Source organism: Meles meles, chromosome 6, assembly GCF_922984935.1.
Source record: "Meles meles chromosome 6, mMelMel3.1 paternal haplotype, whole genome shotgun sequence".
Classification (NCBI taxonomy): Eukaryota; Metazoa; Chordata; class Mammalia; order Carnivora; family Mustelidae; genus Meles; species Meles meles.
The window spans coordinates 114,920,268-114,948,210 of NC_060071.1; the positions used below are offsets into that span (position 1 = coordinate 114,920,268).

At 42.2% G+C, this 27,943-nt stretch overlaps 1 protein-coding gene across 11 annotated transcripts in view; it reads left to right on the forward strand.

Moving 5' to 3' along the window:
- The window catches only part of SYNE2 (spectrin repeat containing nuclear envelope protein 2), a 327,766-nt gene that overhangs the window by 207,947 nt on the left and 91,876 nt on the right, over positions 1-27,943 (forward strand). For 9 of the 11 annotated variants that reach the window (XM_046009418.1, XM_046009420.1, XM_046009424.1 and 6 more), the window contains 13 exons: positions 197-382; positions 4,441-4,563; positions 5,717-5,899; positions 8,314-8,445; positions 9,393-9,587; positions 10,331-10,405; positions 11,852-11,962; positions 16,497-16,583; positions 19,907-20,137; positions 24,260-24,442; positions 25,652-25,780; positions 26,309-26,430; positions 26,577-26,718. In XM_046009418.1, coding sequence (XP_045865374.1) covers positions 197-382; positions 4,441-4,563; positions 5,717-5,899; positions 8,314-8,445; positions 9,393-9,587; positions 10,331-10,405; positions 11,852-11,962; positions 16,497-16,583; positions 19,907-20,137; positions 24,260-24,442; positions 25,652-25,780; positions 26,309-26,430; positions 26,577-26,718 — 1,899 coding nt within the window. Of the gene's footprint in view, positions 1-196; positions 383-4,440; positions 4,564-5,716; positions 5,900-8,313; positions 8,446-9,392; positions 9,588-10,330; positions 10,406-11,851; positions 11,963-16,496; positions 16,584-19,468; positions 19,748-19,906; positions 20,138-24,259; positions 24,443-25,651; positions 25,781-26,308; positions 26,431-26,576; positions 26,719-27,943 lie in introns of those variants that run through there. The other 2 variants (XM_046009426.1, XM_046009430.1) reach the window with 2 other exon arrangements.

Below are 27,943 nucleotides of genomic sequence, written 5' to 3' on the forward strand. Positions count from 1 at the left end.
TTTAAAATTTCTCTAATTCACGTTTTTCTTACTAAGGTGTAATTGACATACACTGTATGAGTTTCTGGTGTGCAGTGTAACACTTTGATATTTGCATCATCATACGTAGTTACAAAATTTTCTTTGATTTAAATTTTAATCAACTTGTTTCAGTAGCTTGATGTTCTCTCTTTTTTCCTTTGTTTCCATTGTGTAGATGGCTTTGGAAGATTCAGAACAGAAACACAATCTTTTGCATACAATTTTCACGGATCTAGAAGACTTGTCAGTAATTTTTGAAACCGATGATTTAGCACAGTCTGTACAAGAGTTAAGTCGTCAAGTAGCAGCTTTACAACAAAAAATCACGGAAAGCCTTCCACAGATTCAGAGGGTGGCTGATGTAAGTTGGCACTATAAAAATGTGATTTCTTATTTTTAATTTCTATTTCATTTAGTAAATTAGAGTTATACTATTAATCAACTCCTAATTATATGGAGACATTGATCTGGTACATTTTTCACTTATGTTCTTTTTTTTTTATTTTTTAAAGAATTTATTTATTGGGGCGCCTGGGTGGCTCAGTGGGTTAAGCTTCTGCCTTCGGCTCAGGTCATGATCTCGGGGTCCTGGGATGGAGTCCTGCTCTCTGCTTGGCAGGGAGCCTGCTTCCTCCTCCTCTCCCTCTGCCTACTTGTGATCTCTGTCAAATAAATAAATAAAATCTTAAAAAAAAAAAAAGTATTTATTGTAGAGTGAGCGAGCAAGTGGGGGAGGGGCAGAGGAGAGGCAGAGAATCTCAAACAGACTCACTGCTAAGCCAGGAGCCTGATGCAGGGCTTGATCTCTGAACTCTGAGATCATGACCTGAGCCAAAAACAGGAGCCAGATGCTTAACTGACTGAGCCACTTACGTGCCCCTGTGTTCTTATTTCTTGAATTATATTTTACTTTAATTTGGAGCCCATGGTACATATCCCCATTCTCAATCCAGAAATGGTCTATTTAAAGGAAAGAATCCTGATCAGATATGCTCACTCTTTTCTCTTTGTCAGAGAGGCGATGTTGTTGATATAAAAGCCCAGCTTAGCAAAGAGGGAGATAACCTCCCAAGTCTTTATTCACCAATAGTAAATATTTACTGAGGGGGAGCCACAGGATTTTAAAATAATTTTATTTATTTTAGCTTGAGATGTGTGAGGCATTTATTGAAGGATGAAGTCGCATAGCAGAGGCAGGTACCATTAGTCTTAATTATTTATTTTTGTTTCTCAGTTACATTCCCTGTGCCACATTTATGTAACTTCAGGGAATGGTCATCGTTAAACATCCTTGGTTATTTAAGCTTATTTCAAGGTTTTTAAGTGTTTTGACAATTTTTGATAGAAATTATGCTAAGAGGGGGGCACCTGGGTGGCTCAGTGGGTTAAGCCTCTGCCTTCGGCTCAGGTCATGATCTCAGGGTCCTGGGATCAAGCCCCACATTGGGCTTTCTGCTCAGCAGGGAGTCTGCTTCCCCCTCTCTCTCTGCCTGCCTCTCTGTCTACTCGTGATCTCTCTCTGTCAAATAAATAAATAAAACCTTAAAAAAATTATGGTAAGAGATATTGTATGCTTTTTAATATATTTTTCAATATAAGATGGAAAAATTATTCCAATATAATTTAACTTCACTTCATAACTTGGAGATATCACTACAAAGTTCTATACTCATTGTTTCATTTGCTTATAAAGTTACATTTATCTGATACTAAATGGTTTAAACTGCTGTGAGTTTGAAACCCTCAGTCTAATTCTATGTAGTGTTTAAATCCTATCCCCTTTCATTATTAGCTATCCCTTTTGGTTGCTACAGTGTCTCTGCATTGAGCTTTTTTTTTTTTTTTAAGATTTTATTTATTTATTTGAGAGAGAGAGAAAGCACAAAACTGGGGTTAGAGGGGGAGGGAACAGATTCCCCACTGAGCCAGGACTCAATCCTAGGACCTTGGGATCATGACCTGAGCTGAAAGGCAGACACTTAACCAGCTGAGCCACCCAGGCACCCCTCTGCATTGAGCTCTTTAAGTAAAGGTCTAAAGGCCTTCTTACAGTGCAAATAGACGTCAGTATGTAGGGTTTATAGCCTGTATTCATCCATTTACGGTTTTATAGCATGTATTCTTCCATACATGCGGTTGGTAGCCTGTGTGTAGGTTTACAGCACACACTGCAGCATTTTCACTCTAAGGTTCTTGGCTACGTCCTAGAGGTTGACATTGATGAGAGAATAACTACTAGACAAGTGATCTATTGTTTAAATTAATCTCAAGGATATTATAAAGTAATTTAGTGACTGCATGACAAGAGTTCATTAGGGGTTTGGAAAGAAAATCCTGTCCACATACCCAGCTCCTTTTGTGTGCTTTTTCCAAGGGTGACTTTATCATTTTACGTAAGTTATAGAATTTTTTAAAATGTTAGACCCACTTGTAATTAAGTGTTTAAGCACATTCCAAAGATAAATCTAAAGAGTGTGTAGGTATTGAGAATTTACTTAAAAAATTGATTCAGGTGTGCCTAGCTGAATGTGCCAGTTGGAAGAGCATGCAACCTTTGATCTCAGAGTCATGAGTTTGAGCCCCACGCAGGGTGTAGAAATTACTAAAAATACAAATAAGGTTTAAAAAAAATGGACTCAGGGCTCCTGGGTGACTTAGTTAAGTGTCTGCCTTCGGCTCAGGTCATGATCCCAGGGTCGTGGGATCAAGTCTTGCATCGGGGTCCCTCTCTCTCCGGCTCTGCCTCCCTCTCTCTGTTTCTCATGAACAAATAAATAAAATCTTTTAAAAAAAATGGACTCAGATGCATAATACTTTTCTTCTCATAGTGTAACTGAAAATTGGCCTTAAGAGAAGTTTTAACGCAAAAAGGTATAAGCAGTGCTTTATAGTTTGACATGCTATTAATAGGATGACATTTTTATTGAAAGCAGTCAGTATCTATGTACACATTATTAGTTTTTTGGTTTTTTAATTCCAGGATAGTTAATATACAGTGTTACGTTAGTTTCGGGCATTCAGTATAGTCATTCAGCAGTTCTGCATGTTGCTCAGGGCTCATCACAATAAATACACTCTTAATCCCCTTCACCTATTTCCCCCACCCCCCGCTCACCTTTCCTCTGGTAACCATCAGTTTGTTCTCTATAGTTAAGAATCTGTTTTTTGGTTTGTCTCTTTTTCCCCCTCTGTTCATTTGTTTTGTTTCCTGAATTCCTCATATAAGTGAAGTCATATGGTATTTGTTTTTTCTCTGACTGACTGACTTCACTTAGCATTATACTTTCTAGATCCATCCATCTTGTTACAAGTGGCAAGATTTCATTCTTTTTTATGGCTGAGTAATATTCCATTTTACACACACACACACACACACACACACACACACCCATACACCCCACATCCCACATCTTCTTTATGCACTCATCTGTCAATGGTCACTTGGGCTGCTTCCGTAATTTGTCTATTATAAATAATGCTGCAATAAACATAGGATGCTATATCTCTTCAGATTAGCATGTTTGTATTCTTTACCAGTAGTGGATTTACTGGATCATTTTTTTTTTCCTGTTCTACTCTGTTCTGTTTTTAAGTTTTTGAGGGTCGTCCATACTGTTTACCACAGTGACTGCACCAGTTTGCATTCCCGCCAACAACACACATTTCTTTTCTCTCCACATCCTTGCCAGCACTTGTTTCTTGTGTTTTTTATTTTAGCCATTCTGACAGGTGTGAGGTGATTTCTCATTGTGGTTTTGATTTGCATTTCCCTGATGATCAGCAGTGTTGAGCATCTTTTCATGTGTCTGTTGGCCATCTGGATGTCTTCTTTGGTGAAATGCTTGTTCACATCTTCTTCCCATTTTTAATAGGATTACTGGGATTTTTTGGTGTTGAACTGTATAAGTTCTTTATATATTTTGGGTACTAAACCTTTATTGGATATGTCATTTGCACATATCATCTCCTGTTCCATAGAATGCCTTTTAGTTTTCTTGATTGTTTCTTTGGCTCTGCAGAAGCTTTTTGTTTTTATGTAGACCCAGTGGTTTATTTTTGCTTTTGTTTCCTTTGCCTCAGGAGACAAAGCTAGAGAGATGTTTTGGCCAGTGTTAAAAAAGTCAGGGCCTTGTGCTCCTCTAGGATTTTTATGATTTCAAGTCTTACATTTAGGTCTTTAATCCATTTTAATTTATTTTTGTGTATGGTGTAAGAAAGTGGTCCAGTTTTATTCTTTTCCAGATAGCTGTCCAGTTTTCCCAACACCATTTGTTGGAGATAGACTTGGTTAATTTTTAAGAGGTACAAGTGACAAACATTTTTGGTTAAATAGAATGGAATACATAGCAATAAATTGTGTTTTATACATTATTAACATTAATATATACTGCATGAGGGTTTTTGTTTCTGAAATTCTAGGATGTGGTAGCTATCGAAACTGAAGTAAAATCAATAGAGAAAAAAGTTTCAAAAATCAAAGCTGTCCTCTTATCAAAAGAAATATTTGATTTTTCACCAGAAGAACATCTTAAGCACGGAGAGGTAAGGAAGCATGGATCATTATTAAAAACATTTTCTCATAATAATTATTACATTTATTTTTGAATATGTAATAATACAATATGATAAAAAGTATTTAGTCTTGCTAGAGTAATAGCAAAATAAAGTTGGGAAATAGATAAGAATGACAATAAATACCATGTTTTAAATCATGCAGTACTATCTGTAAAAAGGTAATTGTCCTGTAGGTTTTTTTGTTGTTGTTTTCATTTAATTTCTTCTGAAAACTTCAAAGTTTGGGAATTTTGCCTTAACATCAAATCCAGGTGCCTAATAGTTCAAGAGCTTGAGCCTCTAAGTCAAGAGAACTAAGTTCTAGCCCCACGTGCATGCTTATAGGCTATGTGACTTCAAGCAATCAGTTAACATTTCTTGGGTTCTCTTCCATATCTGCACATTGGTATTGTGGTGTTTGTACTGGACAATTATGGTGTATACAGAGGCCCTAGCACAAGATCTGGAACATATTAAACAGCATATGGACACTGATGCCTTCTCAGCCTAGCAGTCAGGAGCCTGTGCTGTGGAATCAGGCGGGCCTGGGCTCTAATCCCAGCCCTGCCTCTTACAGTCTGACCTCCAGGGTCTTCTAACTTCTGTGTACTCAGTTTCCTTACTGTGACGTGGAAGTTCTGATGCCTACCTTCCAGGATTATATAAACCCAGGTCTTGTTGGAGCAGATGTCAGTCAAGCAAAATATTATTATATTTTTGGGACTTCAGAAATATGGCAGTACCGTTCAATCCAGGTATTTTTTTGAGCGCTTCCTGTGGGAGGCCCCATACTAGGCTCAGTTGCTCTGAATGTCAAAGACAGCACTTGCCCTTGCACAGCTCACTCAAAGCACCAGTTCTGTAGAGAGGGATGGAGAAGGGAAGAGAAGGAAGGCAGGGCTGGTCCAAACACAGAACCTAAATGCTGGCGGGTTACTCTTGCCTCAGGTCTTCTTTCCTGAGACCTTTAGCTATCTGTTCACAAGTGATCTGAGAATTCTTTTGAGTCTGAGGCAAGGAAATGCTTTAAAAATAAAAACTATAGATTAAAGACTAAATCATACAGTATTTTCATTTTGTGCAGACTTATCAGTGGCCATTTCTTTTCATTTATGTATCATGCTTATCTGATGCCATTAAGGTCATACTTGAAAACATCCGTCCGGTGAAGAAAGCCATTGCTGAACTCATGTCTTACCAAGTGGAACTGCAGAGGCCCCAGGCAGGAACGAAACCTCTACCTGTGTTTCAGCGAACAAACCAGCTTTTACAAGATATTAAACTGTTGGACAATGTGACTCGGGAACAAAACGAACTATTAAGGGTGAGCCATTATGATGACGACGGCCAACTTATTGGCTGAAAATGTGTGGCAAAAGATGGTTTTGTTTTCAGTTTTAATGGTTGGGTCGGTGAAATTCTTATGACCCCAAGATGTTGCCTTTATTGATTCCTTTCTGTTCTCTTCCAGTATTATTATCCAGGAGGAGACATTTTGATAAAAGAGAGTATCTTACTGCTCAAATCCTCAGTTCTTACTCTTGTTCGATCAGAGGCGCTAAAGCATAGTTATGATCTGGTCGATTCTATCCTACAATTACTGACGACCTCCACAAGTACATGCTATGGGGAGAGATTTGAATCTGAGCAGTGTATTTGCAATTTCATGAGACTCTTACAGTAACCAGCACCACAATAACCTCTATTAATCTCGGTCCCTTTTCTATTAATCATCTCATTTTATTCTCTAACATATGATACAGATAAAGGGGACACCCTGCCTGCCTTATTTTTTACATATAAGGGACCAAGAGTCAGAAGGTAAGATGACTTGCTGAAAGACCATGGAGTTAACTTGTGTCCAAATTCATTTGTGTGCAAATAAGACAGGAATTTGAGTTTCTAGACTCCTGGTATCATTCATTCTCCATACCAGGGTCTCTTCCTTCTAACTGGTGACATCTTTCAGTCTCTCCCCAGAAGGTTGGTTTTTTGGGGTTTTTTTGTTTTGTTTTGTTTGTTTGTGTTTTATTTATTTTTTAAATTCTTATGTTTTGATTGATCTCCAGGCCCAGGTCAGGAATTATTATTAGATAGAAATTACATTTTTCTTTGGTTTTTATTACTAGATTAATAACCACTTTCAGAAGAACAGAAAGTTGCTGAAAGAGCCTTAAATTCCACATATTTTTCAACTCCATTGGTAGATCTCACCCTACCCTCCCAACCACCCACTGGCTTTTCCTGATTAGATGCTCTGGGGTAGGAGAAAAGGTTTTTTTATTCCCTATTTCCAACCGCCACCTGATTATAGGGAGAAAGCTGCTCTTTGTCCCTCTTCAATTTCATTCCCATTTAGCTGGCTACTCTGTTTTCTCCTAAGATTTGAAGATACTGTAACCTCTGGTTTGAGTCGTAGCTCATAGAATCTCTCTGTCCTGGCTACTGACCAGCAGATGTCGTTTCCTTAAACCACAGGGAAAAAAAAATCGGGCACTCTCTACTACTTTTTAATATGATAAAGAGGAGAAAACAAAGAGAAACAAAATTTGATCTATTCTTTTTACGCTTTTTTTGTGCTTTGTTGGTTTCCTGGTCAGGAAAAGAAAACTGTAACTGTGCTTTAAAGTGGCTTCTTCATAGGATGAGAAGAGAGGAAATAGAAGAGGAAATTGCATTTTGTGTCAAGTTAGGTCTCAAATTGTGCTGCTAAATTTTCCATTGTTATTATGTAGGTGGAAATCAGATGTCATCTCATATATTTAAAAATTAAGTGAGCCAGTGGGTAATGAAAATCATTAGAATATGGTACATTTCTTTTACTTTCTATTTTGGATATTATAAGTGCCCTCATTGTGGAAAACAAGACAAATTACTTGGGGGGGGGGGTGGGTAATAGGATGTAGCTTGTTATTGAGGGCTGGGGATCAGGTGTGTGCAGTGAACATAGTTATTTATTTCTAGCCTACAGCCAAAATTCTGATTAAATATTAAAGAAAATACAAGGAAGAATTCTGCATTGGCCGGGAACTTTGAAGTCTTAAAAGGCATTTTGCTTCATTGTGTAGTGTATTAAGGAAATAGTTATCCTTTATCTTTCTATCATAACTTTGAACATACAGTTTAATACACAGATAGGTTTGAGCTTCACTACTTCTTAACACTAGATTCAGTGTGTTGTTCCGGTTAACTTTGCCTTTTCCTCCTACAAACTCAGACTGCTCTTGAACCCTCAACCTCTTACTTATAAAATGCACATCACTAATCCCAAGGGCTGCTGGGTGAGGACATGGTTCAGTGGGAAAATTCATCATCTCTCGGATCACATGTCCTTTCCACTCTGAATCAGTAATGTCACCTTTCTGTGTGAAAGCATCACATGGAGCAGGCATTAAAAGAGCCTGTATTTTCATAAAACTTGGCAACTTCATGTTAACGTGCCATAAAATGCTTCCCAGAATAAGCCCGCTAAACCAGAAATACTGAAGAGCAAAGGCGTGTCTTACTATGCTTGTACTCCGAGCGCTGCTCAAGGTGTCGCGGCATCCAGTAGAGCAAGAAAGTCAGGCACCAGCTCTGTTTCTCTCTGTATTTAGGCTACCATTTTCTCTCGCAAACAGTGTGGGTGTGCATTTGTTGTAATTGAAACTTGTGGTGGGGATGGACGTTGAAAGTAATCCATGAATCTAGTCCGTAGATTATGACAAAGATTCTTCTTTGGGGGGTCTTATTTGATAGCTCGTCATAAAACAGACTGATGAATGCAATGAAGACATAGAAAATTTGAAGCAGATGTTGAATAATTATTCAGTTGAGTTCTCCCATGAATGCATATCACCAGACCAAGCTGCCAACCTGACAGAAGGACAGGTATGTCTCTCTCGTTTATTTGCCCTGCAGTTCATTCTGTAATCACTTACCAAGCCACTGGTGTCTAGGATCTGCCTTTGGGATGGTATGGTGTGTTTCTTCCTTCTCTCTTCCAATTGAAGGTATATTATGTGTAAATTCACTTTCCATTCCTGTTTCATAAAATTGGTGCATTCGTTTTACATTTTTGCAAATCTCAAATGTCTGGCTTGGTAGAACAGCTAGATTCTTGTCTGCTTCTGCATTCCGTCTGTTGAGGTGTGTAGTTGTGTTTGAAGTATTGTGTTTGAAAACAACCCAGCCTCTCAACAACATGTACTTGGAAAAGAAAGGAATATTTTAATAACCCTTTTGAATAATTGTGGAGATTCTTTGAAACTAAACTCCAGCCAGTAGAAGTTACTCCCAGTTTTGTCGTTAAATGGAATCCAAAGCCCTGTCAATGAACTTTCATGCCCTTGGATTAAGTTCCATTGGCCTGTTTGTATTTTGAATGGATCTTCGAACCATGCATGGTTTTATGACATCATGCTTGATCGTGTGGAAAATTTTTTTTGGCCAGTTACATAGATCCTCCAAATATGTCAACCTTTCAGTAGTTGATATTTTAAAAATTCACATTTGCTAATATTAACACTTACTTTTTCAGAAAACTCTGTTGTGTTTTCTGCAAAAATAAGTGTTAATATTAACAGATGTGAATCTGATGGACCAAGTGTCCAGGGAAGCTAAGTCATCCTATGAGGGAGCTTATAAACCCTTGCCAGGTCATTTGTCATCACAGCCAGGATGGGGAGGAGCTGTACCATCCCGGACATTCACTCCTGGCTCTGCACACCGAATAGCATAGAACACTCATCACCCCCTTATACCAAATGATGCAAGCTCCTGGGGGCAGGTATCGGCCTCAGATGGCTCACAGCAATGCAAACACTCTTTCTGCACAGGGAGATATCGAAGGTATGGAAAAGCAGATTCTGAGTTTGAACCAGAAGAAAGAGAACCTGCTGGTGGACCTGAAGGCTGCCATACTAACCCTTCACCAGCATTTACAGCAAGACCAAACTGCATTAGAACAGGAAATGCCGTCAAGCGGAGCATCAGAGGAGGAGGGAGTGGCCGAGAGGGATTCTGAGTGGAAGGTGGGTAGGACTTCAGGCTCATGTTGGTCCCACTCCCCCACAGGAGTGCTGAATCGGTGTTTTTTGTCCCTTGAAAAGCCTGTGGCATCTAGGGTGATGGCCTACGGGAATTTTTTATTTCATTTATTTATATATTTGACAGACAGAGATCACAAGTAGGCAGAGAGAGAGAGGAGGAAGCAGGCTCCCCGCAGAGCAGAGAGCCCGATGTGGGGCTCGATCCCAGGACCCTGGGATCATGACCTGAGCCGACGGCAGAGGCTTTAACCCACTGAGCCACCCAGGCGCCCCTGGCCTATGGGAATTTTAAAAGTGGAGCTATTTGCCTGAGATTGTTCACTAGGGAATATAAATCCTCGGGCTGGGTGTGTTCTAAACTCAACCTGGAATTCTAAGGCCCAGGTTACTTGAGGTGTGAATGGAATTCCACGGGCAGGAGGGTGGGAGCATCCCTGGAAGGATCTTCGTCCCAACCGGTTAGCCCAGTGCAAAGCCCAAAATGGACCCGACCCCACTCTAAGCCCACTTGGAGCCCACACCCGTGGATCCCAATTTTGAACTGTTGGAGGACGGGCCACAGAGAGTGATGTGGGTAAAAGGGATATAGGATCTGACCTATGTAGGTGGGCGGGCTTCTTGAATTAAGCGAGTGAACAATTAGCTACATAAAGACGCAGTCGGGCCAGGATCCTGGGGATGTTGACCATCAAAGCGGCCACAAGTGTTTGTGCTGTGCCTTTCAGGTGAACAAAACCGGTGCCATGTCTTTCCTGCCAGCGCTCACGGAAGAGGCGGAGGAGAGCTCCCTGAAGAGCGAAGTAAGGAACATGATTTTCTCATTCCATTGCCTGAGAACCAATTGCTAAAAGAAGTTCAGTTCAATGGGAAGCTCTTAAAAATGAATGGAAACACAAGGATTTTACAACGTAATGCCGATGTTTTATAAGGGTGATTGAAGCCGTTCTCCTATATTATTAACGTCAAGTGCGTCTAAATCTACTTCATGCCCGAGTGGGAGAAATGTAATTCAGACACACTCGTTAGCAGAAGGGAGAAGGTGAAGTTCTTAGTCATATCCTGACTTCTGAGTACATCCCCTGAAGTTTGGAGAGTATGTTGCTGGGTTGGCACTCCCAATGTGCTTTGTAGAACTTTATTTTTTCAGATTTGAATTTGTTTCCCAATTTATTAGTCTGAAACAGCATTGTGTTAGCAGCTAACACTACTCATCCTTATAGCTTTGTTAGAACAGATTGAAGGGGACATGGACAGTTGTCTTTCCTGGTATCAATTTTCATTTCATACTTTAAAAACAAAAGTTATGGTGGGTCTTGTGGCGAAAGGAAGAAAATTGCAGCAATCGGTCTTTTCTGTGTCTCGCATGTAACCACTAGACACTTTCTCTGCTCATTTTATGGACGGTTAAGTAGCTCCACTCTTCACATGGAACCACCGGCTTCCCTGTAGACCAGGATAGCATGGAATAGAGTGGTAGGACAAGGGAGAGCACAGGCATGCTGTACGCTCAGACCACTTCGTAATCTGATTATGCCCCTTCACGGCAGACAGAATAGTGAGAACAGAGGAGGAACCGTGGCCAAGAATAGTCAGCCTGGGCATGTGGTTCTTATTTAAGACCTCTATTTGCCTCTGAGCTGATACGTTTATAATATCCACTGTTTGTCTTTGGCAACAGCAAAAACACATGTTCATCAGGCCATTATTTAAAGATAACATTTAAGGTTACATTTACCAAAGCAGATGAAATTTCTGAAGCGCCATTTTATTTTATTTTATTTTATTTTTATTTTTTTAAAGATTTTATTTATTTATTTGACAGAGAGAGATCACAAGTAGACAGAGAGGCAGGCAGAGAGAGAGAGAGGGAAGCAGGCTCCCTGCTGAGCAGAGAGCCCGATGTGGGACTCGATCCCAGGATCCCGAGATCATGACCTGAGCCGAAGGCAGCGGCTTAACCCACTGAGCCACCCAGGCGCCCCTGAAGCGCCATTTTAAAGAACCTTCTCGAGAGATGTGAGTTGACTTCCAACTTCTCAGAATACCTTTTAGGCTTCAGGAAGGGCAACGGCATTTGGACTCCTGGGATTTAGTTAGCTGAAGAAAGAGGTGAAAAACAGAGGAGGTGGGGGATTAAGGGCTATGGTTACACTGCCTGGTAAACTGAGTTTTCCAAGAGAGGTGAGTAGGATGCTGGGGGACGGTAAGAAATGACTTAGTCACTAATCCATTGATTACTGTGTTAGAACGGAGATAAGAAAGCAGAGCCATCTTCTGGGTCTTGGTCTTTACTCTGGAAGCATGATAGGGATGTGGAGGAAGATAGAGTGTCCTCGTCCTCTGGAACCATCATTCAGGTAATACTGAGCATAATGCATTTGGTGGTTGAGGGCTCACAGGGACAGTAAAGGACGTAAGTCCGAGGAATTTCTTGTTGAAAGACTGTTAGGGAGGGAACTTGCCAGGGCTGAATTTGTTTTAAGTTTCTCACCATTACTTCTGCACAAATTCAAAAACAGCCAAGTACTTGCTTATTATTTGCTTTTCTGTTGTGTACTCGGTGATATCAGAAGAGTATTTTCTGAGAACTCCATATGCAAGAACTCAGACTAACATAACTCGAAGGAGCCCCTCTTTATTTTTTTTAAAGATTTTTTTTTTATTTATATATTTGACAGAGAGAGAGAGAGAGAGATCACAAGCTGGCAGAGAGGCAGGCAGAGAGAGAGAGGGGGAAGCAGACTCCCCATTGAGCAGAGAGCCCAATGTGGGGCTCAATCCTAGGATCCCGGGATCATGACCTGAGCCCAAGGCAGAGGCTTAACCCACTGAGCCACCCAGGTGCCCCTAGGAACCCCTCTTTAAAAGGTTCACCATAGTGTTTCAAAGCATTTGACACACCTCTCTTTTGGGAGTAGTTGGGAGAGGAGTCTTAATCTTAAAGTTGGGAGAGGAGTCTTAATCCTCTTTTTGAACAAGGTAGTGTGTAATGTGTATTAATGTCTTTTTGTTCATTGTGACCTTCCAAATCTCCAGCCTCTCAGACTAAAGGGCAAGTGCCCTCACCTTGGAAAATCATTATAAGCTAATGTGAAAACGATGTTTTCCGCTTGTTCCTGAACTATCCCAGCATCATCGTCACCTGCCTCCGGCTCCTGGCTCTGGTCCAGGGCTGCCCCCCCCCCCCGCCCCCACCCCCAAGCCAGTCCTTTCATTAAACCTCAGCACCAGACTCTGCCTCTTTTTTTTTTTTTTAAATATTTTATTTATTTGACAGAGAGAAATCACAACTAGGCAGAGAGGCAGGCAGAGAGAGAGGAAGAAGCAGGCTCCTCACGGAGGAGAGAGCCCGATGTGGGGCTCGATCCCAGGACCCCGGGATCATGACCCGAGACGAAGGTAGAGGCTTTAACCCACTGAGCCATCCAGGCGCCCCCAGACTCTGCCTCTTGACCGGTTCCTTCCCTCTGTATCTGAGATGTAGTCAGTCTCCCCATCTCCAGCAAGTCTTTCTCCCTTGTGGTCCCACCCTTCTAAACCAGCTGAGCATCCCAAAGCCCAGACTGTCTTAGAGACTGCCTTGCTCCCTGGAATGCCCTTCTCTCCCAGCCCGCCTGTAGACAGCATGCTCATTCACCTACCAACACCTGTCATCTTCCACCTCCTCCAAGAAGACTCCACTTTCCCTTCATTCTGGAAGCATTCTGAACTTCAGTTAGGACTTACCACACTTTTATGCACATACAGACACGGTTCAGCGAATGGCAAGGACTTTATCTTTTATGTGCTTATGTCCTGTACTGGGCTCAGCATGGTACTTTAATGCATTGACTTTCTCGATCCTGCTTCCTGGGGTCAATTACTATGCTGCCTCTTGTTCATATCCAGAAGTCTTTACTGGGGGCTTCTCACCTTTGGCCTGATTATAAATCAAATTTTTGCCCCTGACTGTGTTTAAATTGCCACTGACTTGTAGAACATCAGTTTAGGGGGCGCCTGGGTGGCTCAGTGGGTTAAAGCCTCTGCCTTCGGCTCAGGTCATGATCCCAGGGTCCTGGGATCGAGCCCCACATCGGGCTCTCTGCTCAGCGGGGAGCCTGCTTCCTCCTCTCTCTCTGCCTGCCTCTCTGCCTACTTGTGGTTTCTCTCTGTCAAATAAATAAAATATTAAAAAAAAAAAAGAACATCAGTTTAGTGCCCCTTGGTGAGTCCTAATCCTTACTGATCTCTCCAGCTTTAGACGCTGTCAGCACCTTTTTCTTCCTGAAATGCGGGGTTCCTTTGGCTTTTTAAATTCTGCGCCCTCTTGTCTCATCTCCCTGCAGCCCCTCCTCTGTCACCTTCTCTTGCCCCAGCCACATGGTGGTGGACATTTGTCTGGTGTTCTGTCCCCTTCCTTCCCTCATTTCCCTCAGAGCAGTTTTATCTCCTCCTGTGGGTTTGGTAGTCCCTCTCTATCAGTGATCCCGCATCAAGCCTCTTGTCTCGACTTTTCCTTTAAGTCTGTTTTACATTTCTACCTTGCTGATAGATTCCTCTTTTTGGATGTGTTTCCTTCATCTCAAACTCATTTTACCAAGTTCCTTCAAGAACTGCTTCTTCTAATTTCTCCATGTCTGTTGATGGCACCACTATTTCCTCAGAGTCTAAGACAAACTTTGGAGTCCTCTCAGGTAAATCACTTCTCTTGCCTTCCATGTCCAGTCAGTTGGCCAAGTGATGTCCATTCAGTCTTTACATCCTCCTTCCCATGATTTTGCCATCCTATTCCAGGCAGTTGTGACTCTGCCCTGGACTTCTGGAATAGCTTTCTGATTGGTTTTAGAGCCTCCAGTTATTTTTCTGAGTGCATCCTAGTAACTGATGACTCCTCCTAAAACCATTACCTGATTACGAGATTCTGATGATCTGCTGAGTAAAATGCATTCTTCTTAGCCTTTCTAGACTTTACTATCCTGACCTCCCTTTCCAGTTTCACCTAAGCTTTACTTTCAGTTCTGATTCGTACCTTTCTAATAGCAGCTCTTGTTTTCAGTATCAGAAGCTGAAAAGTAACATTTTGTTAGTTACTTCCAGATGCTTTCTCTATGTCATCTTGTTTAGTAATCACATGCATGAGTGAGATCCTGGTAGTCCCACCTCGGAGGCTCAGAGAAGCCCAGTTAACTTGTCTGAGATCATGTAGCTTGTAAGCAGAATAAACAAGATTGGTCAATTATACTTTTCCTACCACATGATACTAATTATTTGTGTAGATACCATTTTCCCATTGTTTAACCTTGGTTAACTTAATAAGCGGGAGTGCTGGATCAAAGTATACATCCATTTAAAGTGTCACACACATTATCAAGCTAGAAAGTTTGCCCTCTAGAAACACCGTATCAGTTTTATTCCTTACAGGAATGCATGTAAATGCTGCAAACTGACATGGGTTATTTTCAATTTTAGCCAGGCTTATCCAGTGGTTTAAATGACATTTATGTTCTAAGAATGTTGAATATGTATTTGTTGGCTTTTATATTCTTATTTTTAAGATGTATTTATTTACTTGAGAGAGAAAGAGAGCACCTGTGCTCATGTGCAGGGGGGGATGCACGGGAGGCAAAGGGAGAGAGAGTCTGAAGCCGAGTCCCTTCTGGGTGAGGAGCCTGATGTGGGGCTTGATCTCATGACCCTGAGATCATGACATGAGCCGAAACCAAGCGTTGGAACCAGGATTAGGACACTTAAGTGATTCTGCCACCCAGGTGTTCCTGTTTTGTATTTTTTTTTTTAAAGATTTTATTTATTTATTTGGCAGATAGAGATCACAAGTAGGGAGAGAGGCAGGCAGAGAGAGAGAGAGGAGGAAGCAGGCTCCCTGCCAAGCAGAGAGCCCGATGCGGGGCTCGATCCCAGGACCCTGGGATCATGACCTGAGCGAAAGGCAGAGGCTTTAACCCACTGAGCCACCCAGGCGCCTCCTTGTTTTGTATTCTCTATGAATTGCTTCCTCATGCCCTTTGAGTTTCTTCTCTACATAGGGTTTGATGTTTTCCTTACTGACTTATAAGGATATATATTATGGATATTAACGCATTGTAAGCTATTATCTCAGTCTGTTAAATCATTTTTAAGTTAGGTTATGATGCTTTTTAAGGCAAACATTATTTTTTTATGTTGCTAATGCTAACATTCTTTCCCTTTCTTGTCATGCTTTCAAAGTCCTTCCCCACTCCTAGATTAGAAAAAGATTCACTTTTTTTAAAGAGAGTTTTTAGGATATAACTTTTATACTTAAATATTAGATACAGGGGCACCTGGGTAGCTTAGTTGGTTGGTTGACTAACAAGCTCTTAATTTTGGCTCAGGTCATGATCTCAGGGTTGTAGGATCAACCTCTATGTTGGACGTAATGCTGGGCATGGAGTCTGCTTGAGATTTTCTCTCTCCTTCTCTCCTGCCCTTCCAACCCCACTTCCACTCTCTAAAAATTAATTAATAAATATTAGATACAATTAGAATCCATTATTAGGAGAGAGACAATGATTTGGTTATACTTCCTCATGAAATACCAGAATAGTTCCCAAATTTAATAAGTTAATCTTTCCCCCTGTTATTTGAAAGGTGGCCTTTAGCATATAATTTCACTTAATTTTAGTTCTCCTATTAATTCACTTAAATACAGAATTGTATAGATTTCCTTGCAGGTTCCTCATTAACTAGAGAGCTTTGGAAAATTCAAGTCTTTCAAATAAAGACAAACCTGAGGGAACTGATTTTTTTTCCCCCCTAACGAACCAACTTTTCTCTAAATGCACCTGACTTTTCTGGACATTTCTGCAGTCAGGTGATAACATAAAATGAGCCAAGGCAGAAAGTTTTCTGGACTTCTGGTTCTCTTCTTTATAGGAGGCAGCTGAGAAAATAAGCACGTGTGATAATCCAATGGCCCAAAGTCTTGCACCAGACTCACTGACTCCCAACCAAAGAGAGGAGGTAAGTCCCTACCGGTAACAAGCAAACTGCTCGGGTACCTGGACGAGCACACAGAGCTGACCAGCTCTCTGTGTTTGCAATACTTTGTATATCGAGGCAGGAGTTCTTTGTCAACTTCAGCATCTTCGTATGTGCTGGCAAGCTGGAGAACTGGAAGATTTGCCATCAGACAGTGACCTAGCATGTAAGCATGGTGCAGGACAAGGAAGGATTTAGCACCTGCTCACTCTTAAATATCCAGAGCGAGCTAGCCTTTCCACCAACAGCTACTTCTTTTCTTCTGTAGCTGTAACTTATGTAACAAGTTTGTGTATGGTGGTGCTGGCGGGGGAGAGGGGAGACTGAGAGATGTTTGTAGAATTGACTATAAAATATTAAGGAGTGAATTCAAAGCATTGATATTTTGACATGAGATACAGCCACTGCCAGAAAATTAGCTTGCATTTTAACTGAATCCTGTTACTTCGATCAGTGGTGTGTCAATGCAGAAACCAAGCTGTGGGATATTCACTAAGCAAGAGCCTAACTTGGATGCTAGAGCATCAGCAAAGTCATGTGAAGAATGTGGACTTGTGGACCCCAAGGCATAATGAAGTCAGGGATTGAATCATGGTGGCCTGGCCCCCGAGCCCAGTAAAGGGTTGGGTATTACTAATTTATGGTTACGTGGTAGAGAGGACATGATTCTCTTTAACAAGAAATGCTTGGGGTAATACTTTTTAGCCCCGCCCCCCCCAATGCACAATCATAAAACAGTCAAATCATTTCTGGTTTTAGAATTTGGGGCTCTCATTTAGAAGAGAGATTTAACAGGGGTGTAATTGTGGGGAAAAACTGTAGACTCGGAATGAAAAGATGGCAGAGCCGTGTTACCTCAGGCAAGTAACTTACACGTGGGCCCAAGCGTCTCAGAAGCAAAGTGGTAAAATGGGCGGTGAGTGAATCGCTTAAGCATTACATGAACTTAGGTTTCTTTGACTATAGAAAGAGGCGGGGGAACTGGTTACTGGCAGGTTTCCCAGGCCACCTTTGCAAGTGCAGTTTCTATGGTTGCAGATATTCTTTTTTTCCCTTCCGTTCACCTTTGGATTCTCTTCAGTGTCAAATAACTAGCAAGTAAAGCCCAGATTAGTTACCCAGCTTCCTTGTTTTCTCATTAATTCAGTGAGTTAGTGAAAAAGGAACGAAACTCAATATTGCCATTAAAAAATGTGTGTGGCCCATGATAGGTGCTCAAATAATGTTTTTGAATAAATAAAGGAGGTCAGTGGTAAATCTGTTATCACAGCCTAATTAGGTAATATTAATGATTGTTATTTTGGGTGACAAAAAAGAGGATCCCCAACTCTTTGCCAGCAATATCTGAAAACTAGAAATTAATTAGTTGACTGGCAGTTGGTGTCTGGGAGTAAAATCACACAACTGTTGCTTTTAAGAAATCTGGATTAAAAAAGAATCAGGATTAAAAAAGAAAATTGAAACCAGGTGACTCCCAACTGCAGACCCAACTGTGCAGAGAAACCCAAGGCAACAGAAGACTTTCTTCAAGAAACATGATTCTTAAATAAAAATATTGACTTGAAGGCACAGGAGAAATAGTGTTTTGTCAGTAAAGATCATACAGGTGAAGTTAATTCATGGTCGGGGGAGCAGGTGCAACTCAGAGACACTTCTGCTAAGCCAGCTTTCCTAATACTCACCATGTGTGTGAAAAATGGATATTTTCACACCCTGCGTGTTGTTGTTACCACTTGCCTATTTTGTTTACTTTTGTTGTACAGAATTCTGTAGACATTGGGAATTTTTCTGCCTTTGAGTTGAGTTAGGGTATACATGTGTGAACTGTTTTGTATTAGATCTAGCATGTAGTTAGCAAAGTCTTATATAGAAAATATTGTAGTTTATCATAATCATAATGCATACTTACTGAGATCAATAATCTTGTAGAGGAAACACAAATTCCTAAAAGCATTTCTCTAGAAGGGTTGATAGAATCTTTCAGTATTCTGGAAAAGGATGTGAGAAGCAAATACATCTGTGTATCAGATCTTCTTTTACTTCCATATTGAAAATATCTAATATATATTTTTTAAGATTACTTATTTATCTGTCAGAGAGAGAAAGAGCGTGTGTGCACACACACACAAACGGGGAGCATCAGGCAGAGAGAGAAGCAGGTTCCCTACTGAGCAAGGAGCCCAGTGTAGGACTTGATCCTAGGACTCTGGGATCATGCCTGAGCTGAAGGCAGACACTTAACCAGCTGAGCCAGGCAGGCATTCCTGAAAACATCTACTATATTATTAATTGAATACTAGATTTGGTATCCAGAAGGAATTTTTCTTTTGGATCAATAAGCCGCCCAGGTGCTTCAGTAAGAACACATCTTATATCTTGCTTGCTTTGTACTAGAGTATAAGCACCTTAACTCTCTAATATTTGAGTATCTAAACAGGGAAAAGCAGTTTCAGGGACTCTCTCATAAGAACAGAAGAAAGATTTCCAGATTACCCCACTAAAGCTCATGAGTTGACTCACACTACTTTTTTTTTTTTAAGATTTTACTTTTTTATTTGACAGACAGAGACCACATAGGCAGAGAGGCAGGCAGAGAGAGAGAGGGGTAAGCAGGCTCCCTGCTGAGCAGAGAGCCCGATGTGGGGCTTGATCCCAGGACCCTGAGATCATGACCTGAGCTGAAGGCAGAGGCTTAACCCACTGAGCCACCCAGGCGCCCCAACTCACACTACTTTTAACAGGGAGAAATTCAGATGAGTTATAGCATGCATGTTAGGGGAAAAAAAAAAAAAGGCTACAATATTTTAAAATCTGCTTGTTGAGTGTGTGGCATATTTCCTTGTATCCCAGCCGATGTGTAACGAGCCTTTTCTTTCTGTTTGATCAGAGCTCACAGCAATGTAAGCATTGCTTAATCATGTGTCACACAAATTCAAACGCTGGCCAATTCGCTGCAAAGTTTCAGACACACACACCCACACGCACACCCTCTCACTCTCACCTGTCTCCCGGGGCCCACTCACTGTTTAATGAACTGCGAAGCCCGTTGCGTCCTCTGTGCCTGGGAACACCACCTGTGTACATGCGGATCGGCTGCTTGGAAACGTGGGGCACGAGGTCACGTGGCAGTTGCTATGAGTGTGGAGGTGCATTTTTCTCTTCTTTCTTTCTTCTTCTGCCCTTATTTACTTGTTTTCTCATAACTGGGGGAAATGCTGAAAGTTCCCAGCCTTTTGCAAGCTCAAATCTGCAAACTTGGGATTCCATGGCTTTTCACTGCTGGCTTATCTTTGGGTTTATCTTAGGGTGCCACACCTCCTCTCAAGGCTGCTGCTGTGGGCTTTTCTGACAAGCAAGGAACTTTTGAGGCCACGGTGGAGAAATTTAGGCCCGAGCCTGCGGAAATCCTCCATGCCTGCAAGACCCAGGTGGCCGAGCTGGAGCTGTGGCTGCACCAAGCCAACGTGGCGTTTGAGCCGGAAACGTTAGATGCAGACATGCAGCAGGTGGTGGAACAGCAGCTGGTAGGGTGCCAGGTAAGGCTCGGGGCTGGAGTTCATGGCTGGCCGCCTCACCAATCACCTTCCAGGACCGGGTGAAGTTCTCTTAAAGCAACAGTGCGTTTCTTCCTGTTACTCAGACCCTTGTGTTTATCTTGGCCTCAGATTTTTGTTCTTGGGGTACTTCTTTGAGATTTATGGAAGCAGAGTATTTGGAGAGACCGTAGTGGGTAAGAGCTCCGAATGTAGAATCCGGGCCCAGCTCCGTCACATTAACTGTGAACTTGGGGATGTTAGCTTTCTACCTCATTTTCCTCATGTGGTCAGTTATCTCATAGGAGGACTTTGCAGGGTTCAGTGAGATAAGGCACAAGAACCAGTGTGGGGTGTATCAAGTATATGAGAAGGGCTCAGTGAAGGCTGTTACTTGTATTCACAGTAAGTCCTTAGAACTTCCATTCTTCTGAAATGAAACCAAATAGCCTGACTTGCAAGATCGCAGATACGGCATAAAAGGCCTTTGCTGCCATTTTACTGTGACTCCTACTCTTGGGGGGGTGCGGGGGACAGGAAGATAAACCTCCTTGCCTTCAGTCATTTTGAGTAACATTTGCTGGCTCGGCGGCGAGGATGGGATCTCTCCGTCCCTCCAGGGAAAAGCTAGACTGACGACATCACCACAGCATAATCCAGTGTCCCCAAGGGTGGTTAGATCACCCTTGGTCCAATATCTTAGCCTGATTGGCTCATTTGTGTACCATAGTGGACACCAGGAATGAGGACATCCTCTCAGAGAGCCCCCATATCACTGGCCCAGCCACAGCGGAACTCCTCCCATGATAGCCCATTGGAGCTGCGGGTAGCCCCTCTTTGGTCATCCCCCTTTCTGCACTAAGGTCCACAGCCCTACAGTATCCAATGCCTGCTTCATAGGGTACCCAGGTGGATAGGCTGACCTTCCCCAGGAAGCCCCCACCTCTGACATCCAAAGTCCGCTCTTGATAGGGTGGGTTCCCTTAAATACTGGCACTACTGCATGCCTGATGAGGCACAGAGGAGTCTGGAAAAGACCGTACCACAGCACAGAGCAATGTTGTGCTATATTGCACCTGAGTTGTTCGAGGTGTTGAGTCTCAGCCATGCAAAGCTCTCCAGGGTAGATTTGCCCATTGATTGCCTTGCAGACCGGATGGACCCCATGCTGATTTCCTTGAGCGCTGCCAGAATCCCCTTCTCATGCCCCGTGTAGGGACATCAAGGATTTGGGGGCTGGCGATGGAAAGACACGACCACAAGGTGGCAGTAGCACACAATAGGCTTGCTTTGGGTAACATTTTGGCCTGGGAAAGTCCCTCTCTCTGTAGGCGCCCTTCCAGAGGCTGTGGCAGGGAATAGAGGTGGGGCCATGACCTAGAAGGGAAGGAAAGCAGAGGAACTCCCAGCGGAGCAGGGAATCCAGAGGGGCTTGTGTGTCTAGGTGACATCAGAGAGCTCCAGAGGGCAGCAGAGGTGAGGGTCTTCCAGACCCCAGAGTTGTGTGTTGACGATAGGGAGCAGATGTGGGTCCCATTTCAGGTTTGGGGCCAGTAGGATTTGAGCTGATGGTTCTGGCCTGCTGTGAAAAAGTAAACCCAACAGGGGCACCTGGGTGGTTCAGTCATGATCCCAGGGTCCTGGGATCCAGCCCCACATTGGGCTCCCTGCTCAGCAGGAAGCCTGCTGCTTCCTCTCCCACTCCCCCTGCTTGTGTTCCCTCTCTCGCTGTGTCTCTTTCCATCAAATAAATAAATTAAATCTTTTTAAAAAATAAGCAACATAGGGACCCAGAGAGGGGCCATCTTTGGCTCATTTGTAGAACACCATGGCACATAAAACTCAATATTGAAATATATAAAAGGCCTTCCTGTAGAAAACATGAAGTTCCCAGTGGGAACATGTCCAAAGGACAGGAGCAAACAGATCAGTCAAGAGAAAACTATATTTGGTCATTTAATATTTGAGAAGAAATGTTCAGCCTTGATTGTTAGGAACATGTGAATCAAAACAGCTGTTGTTTTGTTCCCATGTTGCTTTGGCAAAAATGATATCATCCTGGAAAACTCTGGGTGCACTGTTCTGTGATTGCCTCAGTGTTTGGGGAGGTCAGCTGTCAGAATATACAGTGTCCATCTTGCTTGACCTAATAACACCATTACTTTAAATGTACCCTCTGAAAATAACCCAGAAAGAAAAATATCTGTGGCAGTGTTAATGACAAATGTGAAGGGCTGGAACCAGCTTAAAGGCTTCCCAATAAGGAAGTTACATGAATCACGGAATATCAACTTGCAGCTAGCAAAGTGGGAATCATGAAGCATATGTCTGTAGACACGTGTAAAAGTATACATAAAATACCTACATGGAAAAAAGGAGAACAAAATTGCAGTACACTCTGTAGCCACTGTAAAATCTATGATTACGTGTTGTTTAAGTGTAGAGGAGTCTGGAGGATACAGGTAGTTTGCTTGGATAGTGGAGTTACAAGAATACATTCTTTGAAAATCTTGGTTTTGTTCTTATAGATTTTATTTATTAGGGAGAGAACGAACAAGGGGGAGGGGTAGAGGTAGAGGGAGAAGCAGACTCCCTGCTGAGCAGGGAGCCCAGTTTGGGGTCTGATCCCAGGATCCTGGGATCATGACCTGAGCTGAAGGCAGACACTTAAGGACTGAGCCACCCAAGTGCCCGTGTTTTTTGTTTTTTGACATTTTTTTAAAAGATTTTATTTATTGATTTGACAGACAGAGATCACAAGTAGGCAGAGAGGCAGGCAGAGAGAGAGGAGGAAGCAGGCTCCCTGCTGAGCAGAGAGCCTGATGCGGGGCTCGATCCCAGGACCCTGGGATCATGACCTGAGCCGAAGGCAGAGGCTTTAACCCACTGAGCCACCCAGGTGCCCTGTTTTTTGAGGTTTTTTTAAGTAATGTCTGCACCCACCGTGGGGCTCAAACTCATAACCCCAAGATCAAGAGTCACATATTCTGCCCACTGAGCCAGCCAGGTACCCCTGAAAATGTGTTTTAAGCATAGTTTCTCCTTCAGTTTCTCTCAAAGAGCAGAACTTGTTCTTAGTCAAGCAAGTTTTAGCGCACAGGACACCAGTGCTGAAGTGGGAATCCGAATGCTGCTATTGCCTGGTGTGCTCAGCCAATTGGCATGACCACTTGGGCTTCAAAACCCCAGAAGAGGGCTGACTCGACCTGTTGGGGAAGAATACAATGACGGTGACTTACAGGGAAACTTACTTCATCTAGCGGATTTATTTTTAGATCATGTGTAAGTTGGCCAGTTGTATCAATGACTAAGTGTTTTAGGTTCCAAATTATTTCTTCTGTCATCTTCTTCTGATATTTTAGAAGTTTATTTAACTCGAAAAAGAGAAGGGAAAGAACCTTCCAAGAGTTCTGTGAAATTCTTTTGCTATTATTACGACTCGACACTTGGATTGGAACAGGAAACGGTTAGGAAAGTTTGGGAAGGGGGGAGGGGTGGAATAATAATAGCATAGACTGTGTGTTAAGCAGTGGCCTGAATGCATGGACTTTAATTCCTATCTCCTCTGAGTAACCCTAGAAGGTAAGTTCTGTTAGTACCCCCGTTTTACAGATGACTGTAGGTGCATTCATGCGAAGTAAGGTGTTCAGGTTTATCACGGCTGCTAAGTGGGATCTGAACTCAGTGGACCTCCAGTGTCTGTGTTTTTGTTTTTGTTTTAAGTTTGTTTGTTTGTTTATCTAAGTAATCTCTGTATCCAACATGGGACTCGCACTCACTACCCTATAAGAGTCACGTTCTCTTCTGACTGAGCCAACCAAAGTCTGTGTTCTTAACCACTGTGCTATGCTGGTTACATTCAACTGTATTTTCTAAAGGGATTATAGAGTCACTTATTTTAGATTATTTTGGAGGGCGGCATCTGCCGTTTGGGGTTGGTTTGGTCGTACCCCCGTCCGAAAGCTCAGGAATTACGTGGAAATTGTTGTTGTTTTCCCCAAGGCCCCTTCTAATCTGTGGTTCTGAGACTTGTTACGTATACTAGGTGGACAGAGGGAATCTAACACGTTTTAGAGTGTAATGCTTGTTCAAGACTGTGAACACTCCAGTGATTGTGTCTCCTAGGCCATGCTAACAGAGATTGAGCACAAGGTCGCCTCCCTGCTGGAGAGCTGCAAAGATCGAGGGCCAGGAGACAGTGGGGCCACTCAGCAGGAGGCTGAAGCTCTTTCCGTGAAACTAAAGACCGTGAAGTGCAATTTGGAAAAAGTCCAGATCATGCTTCAGGAGAAACACAGCGAAGACCAGGTAAAACATGGCCACATGCAGACGTGTAGGGGTGGATGAGACGGGAGAGCTACCAGGAAGGATTCTGGCAGAGGTGGTGAAACGGCTACTGAGGAATCCCGCAGAGTACGGAAGATGGAGCCTCTTAAAGCTAGAAGCGATGGCCATGTTGACTCTTGTTCCTGATCCCATTTTACCTTGTGGTGTTCCTACCTGGGCTGCTTTTGGTGACGGTGTGGGTTTGGTTTGGGTTGGTTTGATTGGGTTGATGGTTCTTGCTAGTAACGAGGCAGTGGAAGCCTTCTTCATAAAGGAAAGATAAGTTTTAAAGGAAATTTGTGATTCCAGTTGACTGGAAAACGAAGCTCTTAAGAAGATTAAGATTTGACATCAGGAATATAAAATGTGTTCTCATTATTAATTTACAAATATATATACTGATCAAAGTATCCTACAGTTTCATATGATATATATATATATATCTCCTACAGTTACTTTGTATCCTACAGTTAAAGTGTGACTTTGAAAAGACTTCTGTGTTTATAAATGCAGATGTGCATCTATGAGTAGGGTCTTACTATATGAGATTTGTGTCTGTACTTAGGAGATGGTGGTTCCTACTCAGAGGACTTACAGTCACAGAAATAAGATTGGCTAGATATACACAGGCTTTATAGTTCCCTTTTCATCTTCATGTGTTCTCTCTTTTTTTTTTTTTAAGATTTTATTAATTTGTCAGAGAGAGAGAGCACACAAGCAGGCAGGGGTGGAGAGAGAAGCAGGCTCCCTGCCAAGCAAGGAGCCCAACTCGATCCCAGGACCCTCGAATCATGACCTGAGCTGAAGGCAGCGGCCTAACGGACTGAGCCATCCAGGCGTCCCAATGTGTTCTCTCTTTTTAAACAAAGGTTCTGGACATAAGGGAAATTTGAATGCATAAGCATAACTATCTTTTTTTTTTAACTTTGTTCTTAAAAAAGAAAAGCAATACATTTCCTGGCTTTTAGTAATTCATTGGATGAATTATACTGAGGAAACAAGAGGACCACATCATCAAATATAATGGTTTTTTGCAGTTTTGACATGAAATCATAGCATATAATTACAGTAAATACCAAAATACAGTCACTTTATATAAAATTGTCCATCATGTAGTCTCATTATTAGAACTGAAATAAAGTGGGTCTTTAAGAAAAAAAAAATACTCTGCCATCATAAAATTTTTTGCAGCATTCTGCCATTCCAAAGAGACCTTCAGAGCATCAAAACGATCTCCAACCAGATAACCTTTCTGCATTTGAATCTATTGTAACCGAAAGGCCACAGTTCGGGAGACAAAGAGATTTCCAGCAGCAACAGGTAATTGCAGATAGAAGGATAGGAATAAAGCTTTCTGCATGGACTCTCCCTTTGAACTAAGTACCAAACTGCCATTGGGGTGTTTTCTTATGTGCCTGGATGGAAAGTGTGGTATCCAGGTGTTCTGCGTGTTGAGCGTGTGTGGTATGAGCTGCTTTGCTTTCGTCTTCTGCAGGTGGGGGCTCTGACTTTGCTACTTCATTAACTTGCACCTTATTTCAAACTAAGCAAATACCTTCAAGGTGAACTTGCTTTTGTAATTGTAACATCTCTCTCCCTGTTGTTTCAAAATGTGTTGATGTACTTTGGGGAATTTTGCGTGTGTGTAATATGTATTGTATATATATTTGGTCATTGTGTGAACATTTAAGTAGGTTTTTGAGAAGTAAAAGTTAATGAGAATAAGCAAGCCAGAAAGGGAAGTCGTAAATAATAATTGAGGAGTTGGCTCAGAATTAGATCTCAACAGAAGAAACCACTGGCCGCTAATTGAAAACTTTGGACCATTTGAATCTCCTTCAATTATAGGTTCTGGAGTTAAAACCAATGGAACAGAAAGATTTCATCAAACTCATCGAAGATAATGCCAAGAAAATGTGGCCCCAGCATTGCCAACCTGATAAAGATACAACTCAGAAGTCATCTGAAAGGTAAAACATTTTTAGAGTTGGACGTTCAGCAAGTTTTATGGGTGGGAGAGTTAAGAGCATATCTTTGTAAATCACTTATAAAACATTGCTGAATGTAATAAGATGTATGTTGATGATCCTTTTCACCTTTTATTTTTCTTTAACAGCGTTCGGGCATCAAACCCCGAAAATGATGCTCCAGACTCTGTCTTGTCAGCTCAGGGCCAAAGTGGCGATAAGTGGCAATATTTACATCACGAACTCTCATCGAAACTCGGGCTCCCGCTACCTAAGCAGGTGCAGCCTCAGGTCAGTACATGCCTACACAGTGTAACTAAATAAGCACGTTTATCTTTGAAAATGCAACAAACATTCATCACATACACATCTCCGTTCTGCATTACGTAGCCCTTTATTTTCAGAAAGCGAAGAATTCAAGTGCATTTTTCATTTGACTCACCCCTTTTTGCCCTCCTGGAAATCTGCAGTAAAGGCCACTCCTCCATGCTTCTGTGGCACCCTGAGCTTCCCTAATCACAGCTCTTAGAATCCTGTGTGCCTGTTGATTTGTCTTTGTTCCCCATTGGGTGGTATGCCCGCCTGGTTCACATTATCAAGTCACAGTTTCCATATGTTAAATGAATAAAGGAATGAAGAGTAGAAGTTTTTAAAAAAACACTTTAAAAACAACACAGCGCTGTATTACTGCCATCCATTTATCAAGAGCTAATTTGCAATCTGATGTGCCAGCCCCTGTTGCCAGCCGTACCTGCATTCCACCAGCACGCTCTCTTACTGCCACGGCAGGTTTTATTCAGACCAGTCCGGCTGCGGCTGGATTTCTGTCTAACCAGGGAGCCCGTGAGCAGAATAGCACCGTCGCTCACAGCAGTGGAGCCCTTCTGCCTTCAGCTTTGCACTGCTGCTGCCCAGGCAGACGTTACCAGCCTTTTTCCCACTTCTCCAGTCTGGTGGGAACTTTTCAGCTGCATTCTGCCGAGAACCTTCTGTGACCTGTTAATGTTGAATTAAACTCACTGGTGGGGCTTCAGTCTTGGTTTCCTCCTTGTCATACACACCGTGACACGTATGTGGTTCTCTTTCCAAAGTAGAACGTCCTCAAGAGTTCTTTCCCCAAGCAGAATCAGATACTGCCTCACCCTGAGCTTTGTCCTTACTCATGTTCCAGTCTGAATCTTTTCTCTGCTAAAATCGCAGCGCATTTTTAATACTTATTTAGCTTTTCAGTAATAATTCAGGAGGCAGATTTGTCCCTGGAGGTGACTGTGCTGTATTCCAAGAGTCGGCTGTGTACCGGGGCCTACCCGTAGATGGGAAGAGAAACAGCTCACCTCATCACGTGAGGGGTATTGCTACTAAATTGAAGGATTAGTGATTGTACTCTGTTTTTCACGTGATGCTTTATTTCCCCCCACTTTGATACCTAAATGGATCCTCAAATGTCTAAGTAAAGCTTTTCATGACCTTTCAAACCTGTCCACGGTATTTAAGATTGAACTGTTTTGTCTGACAG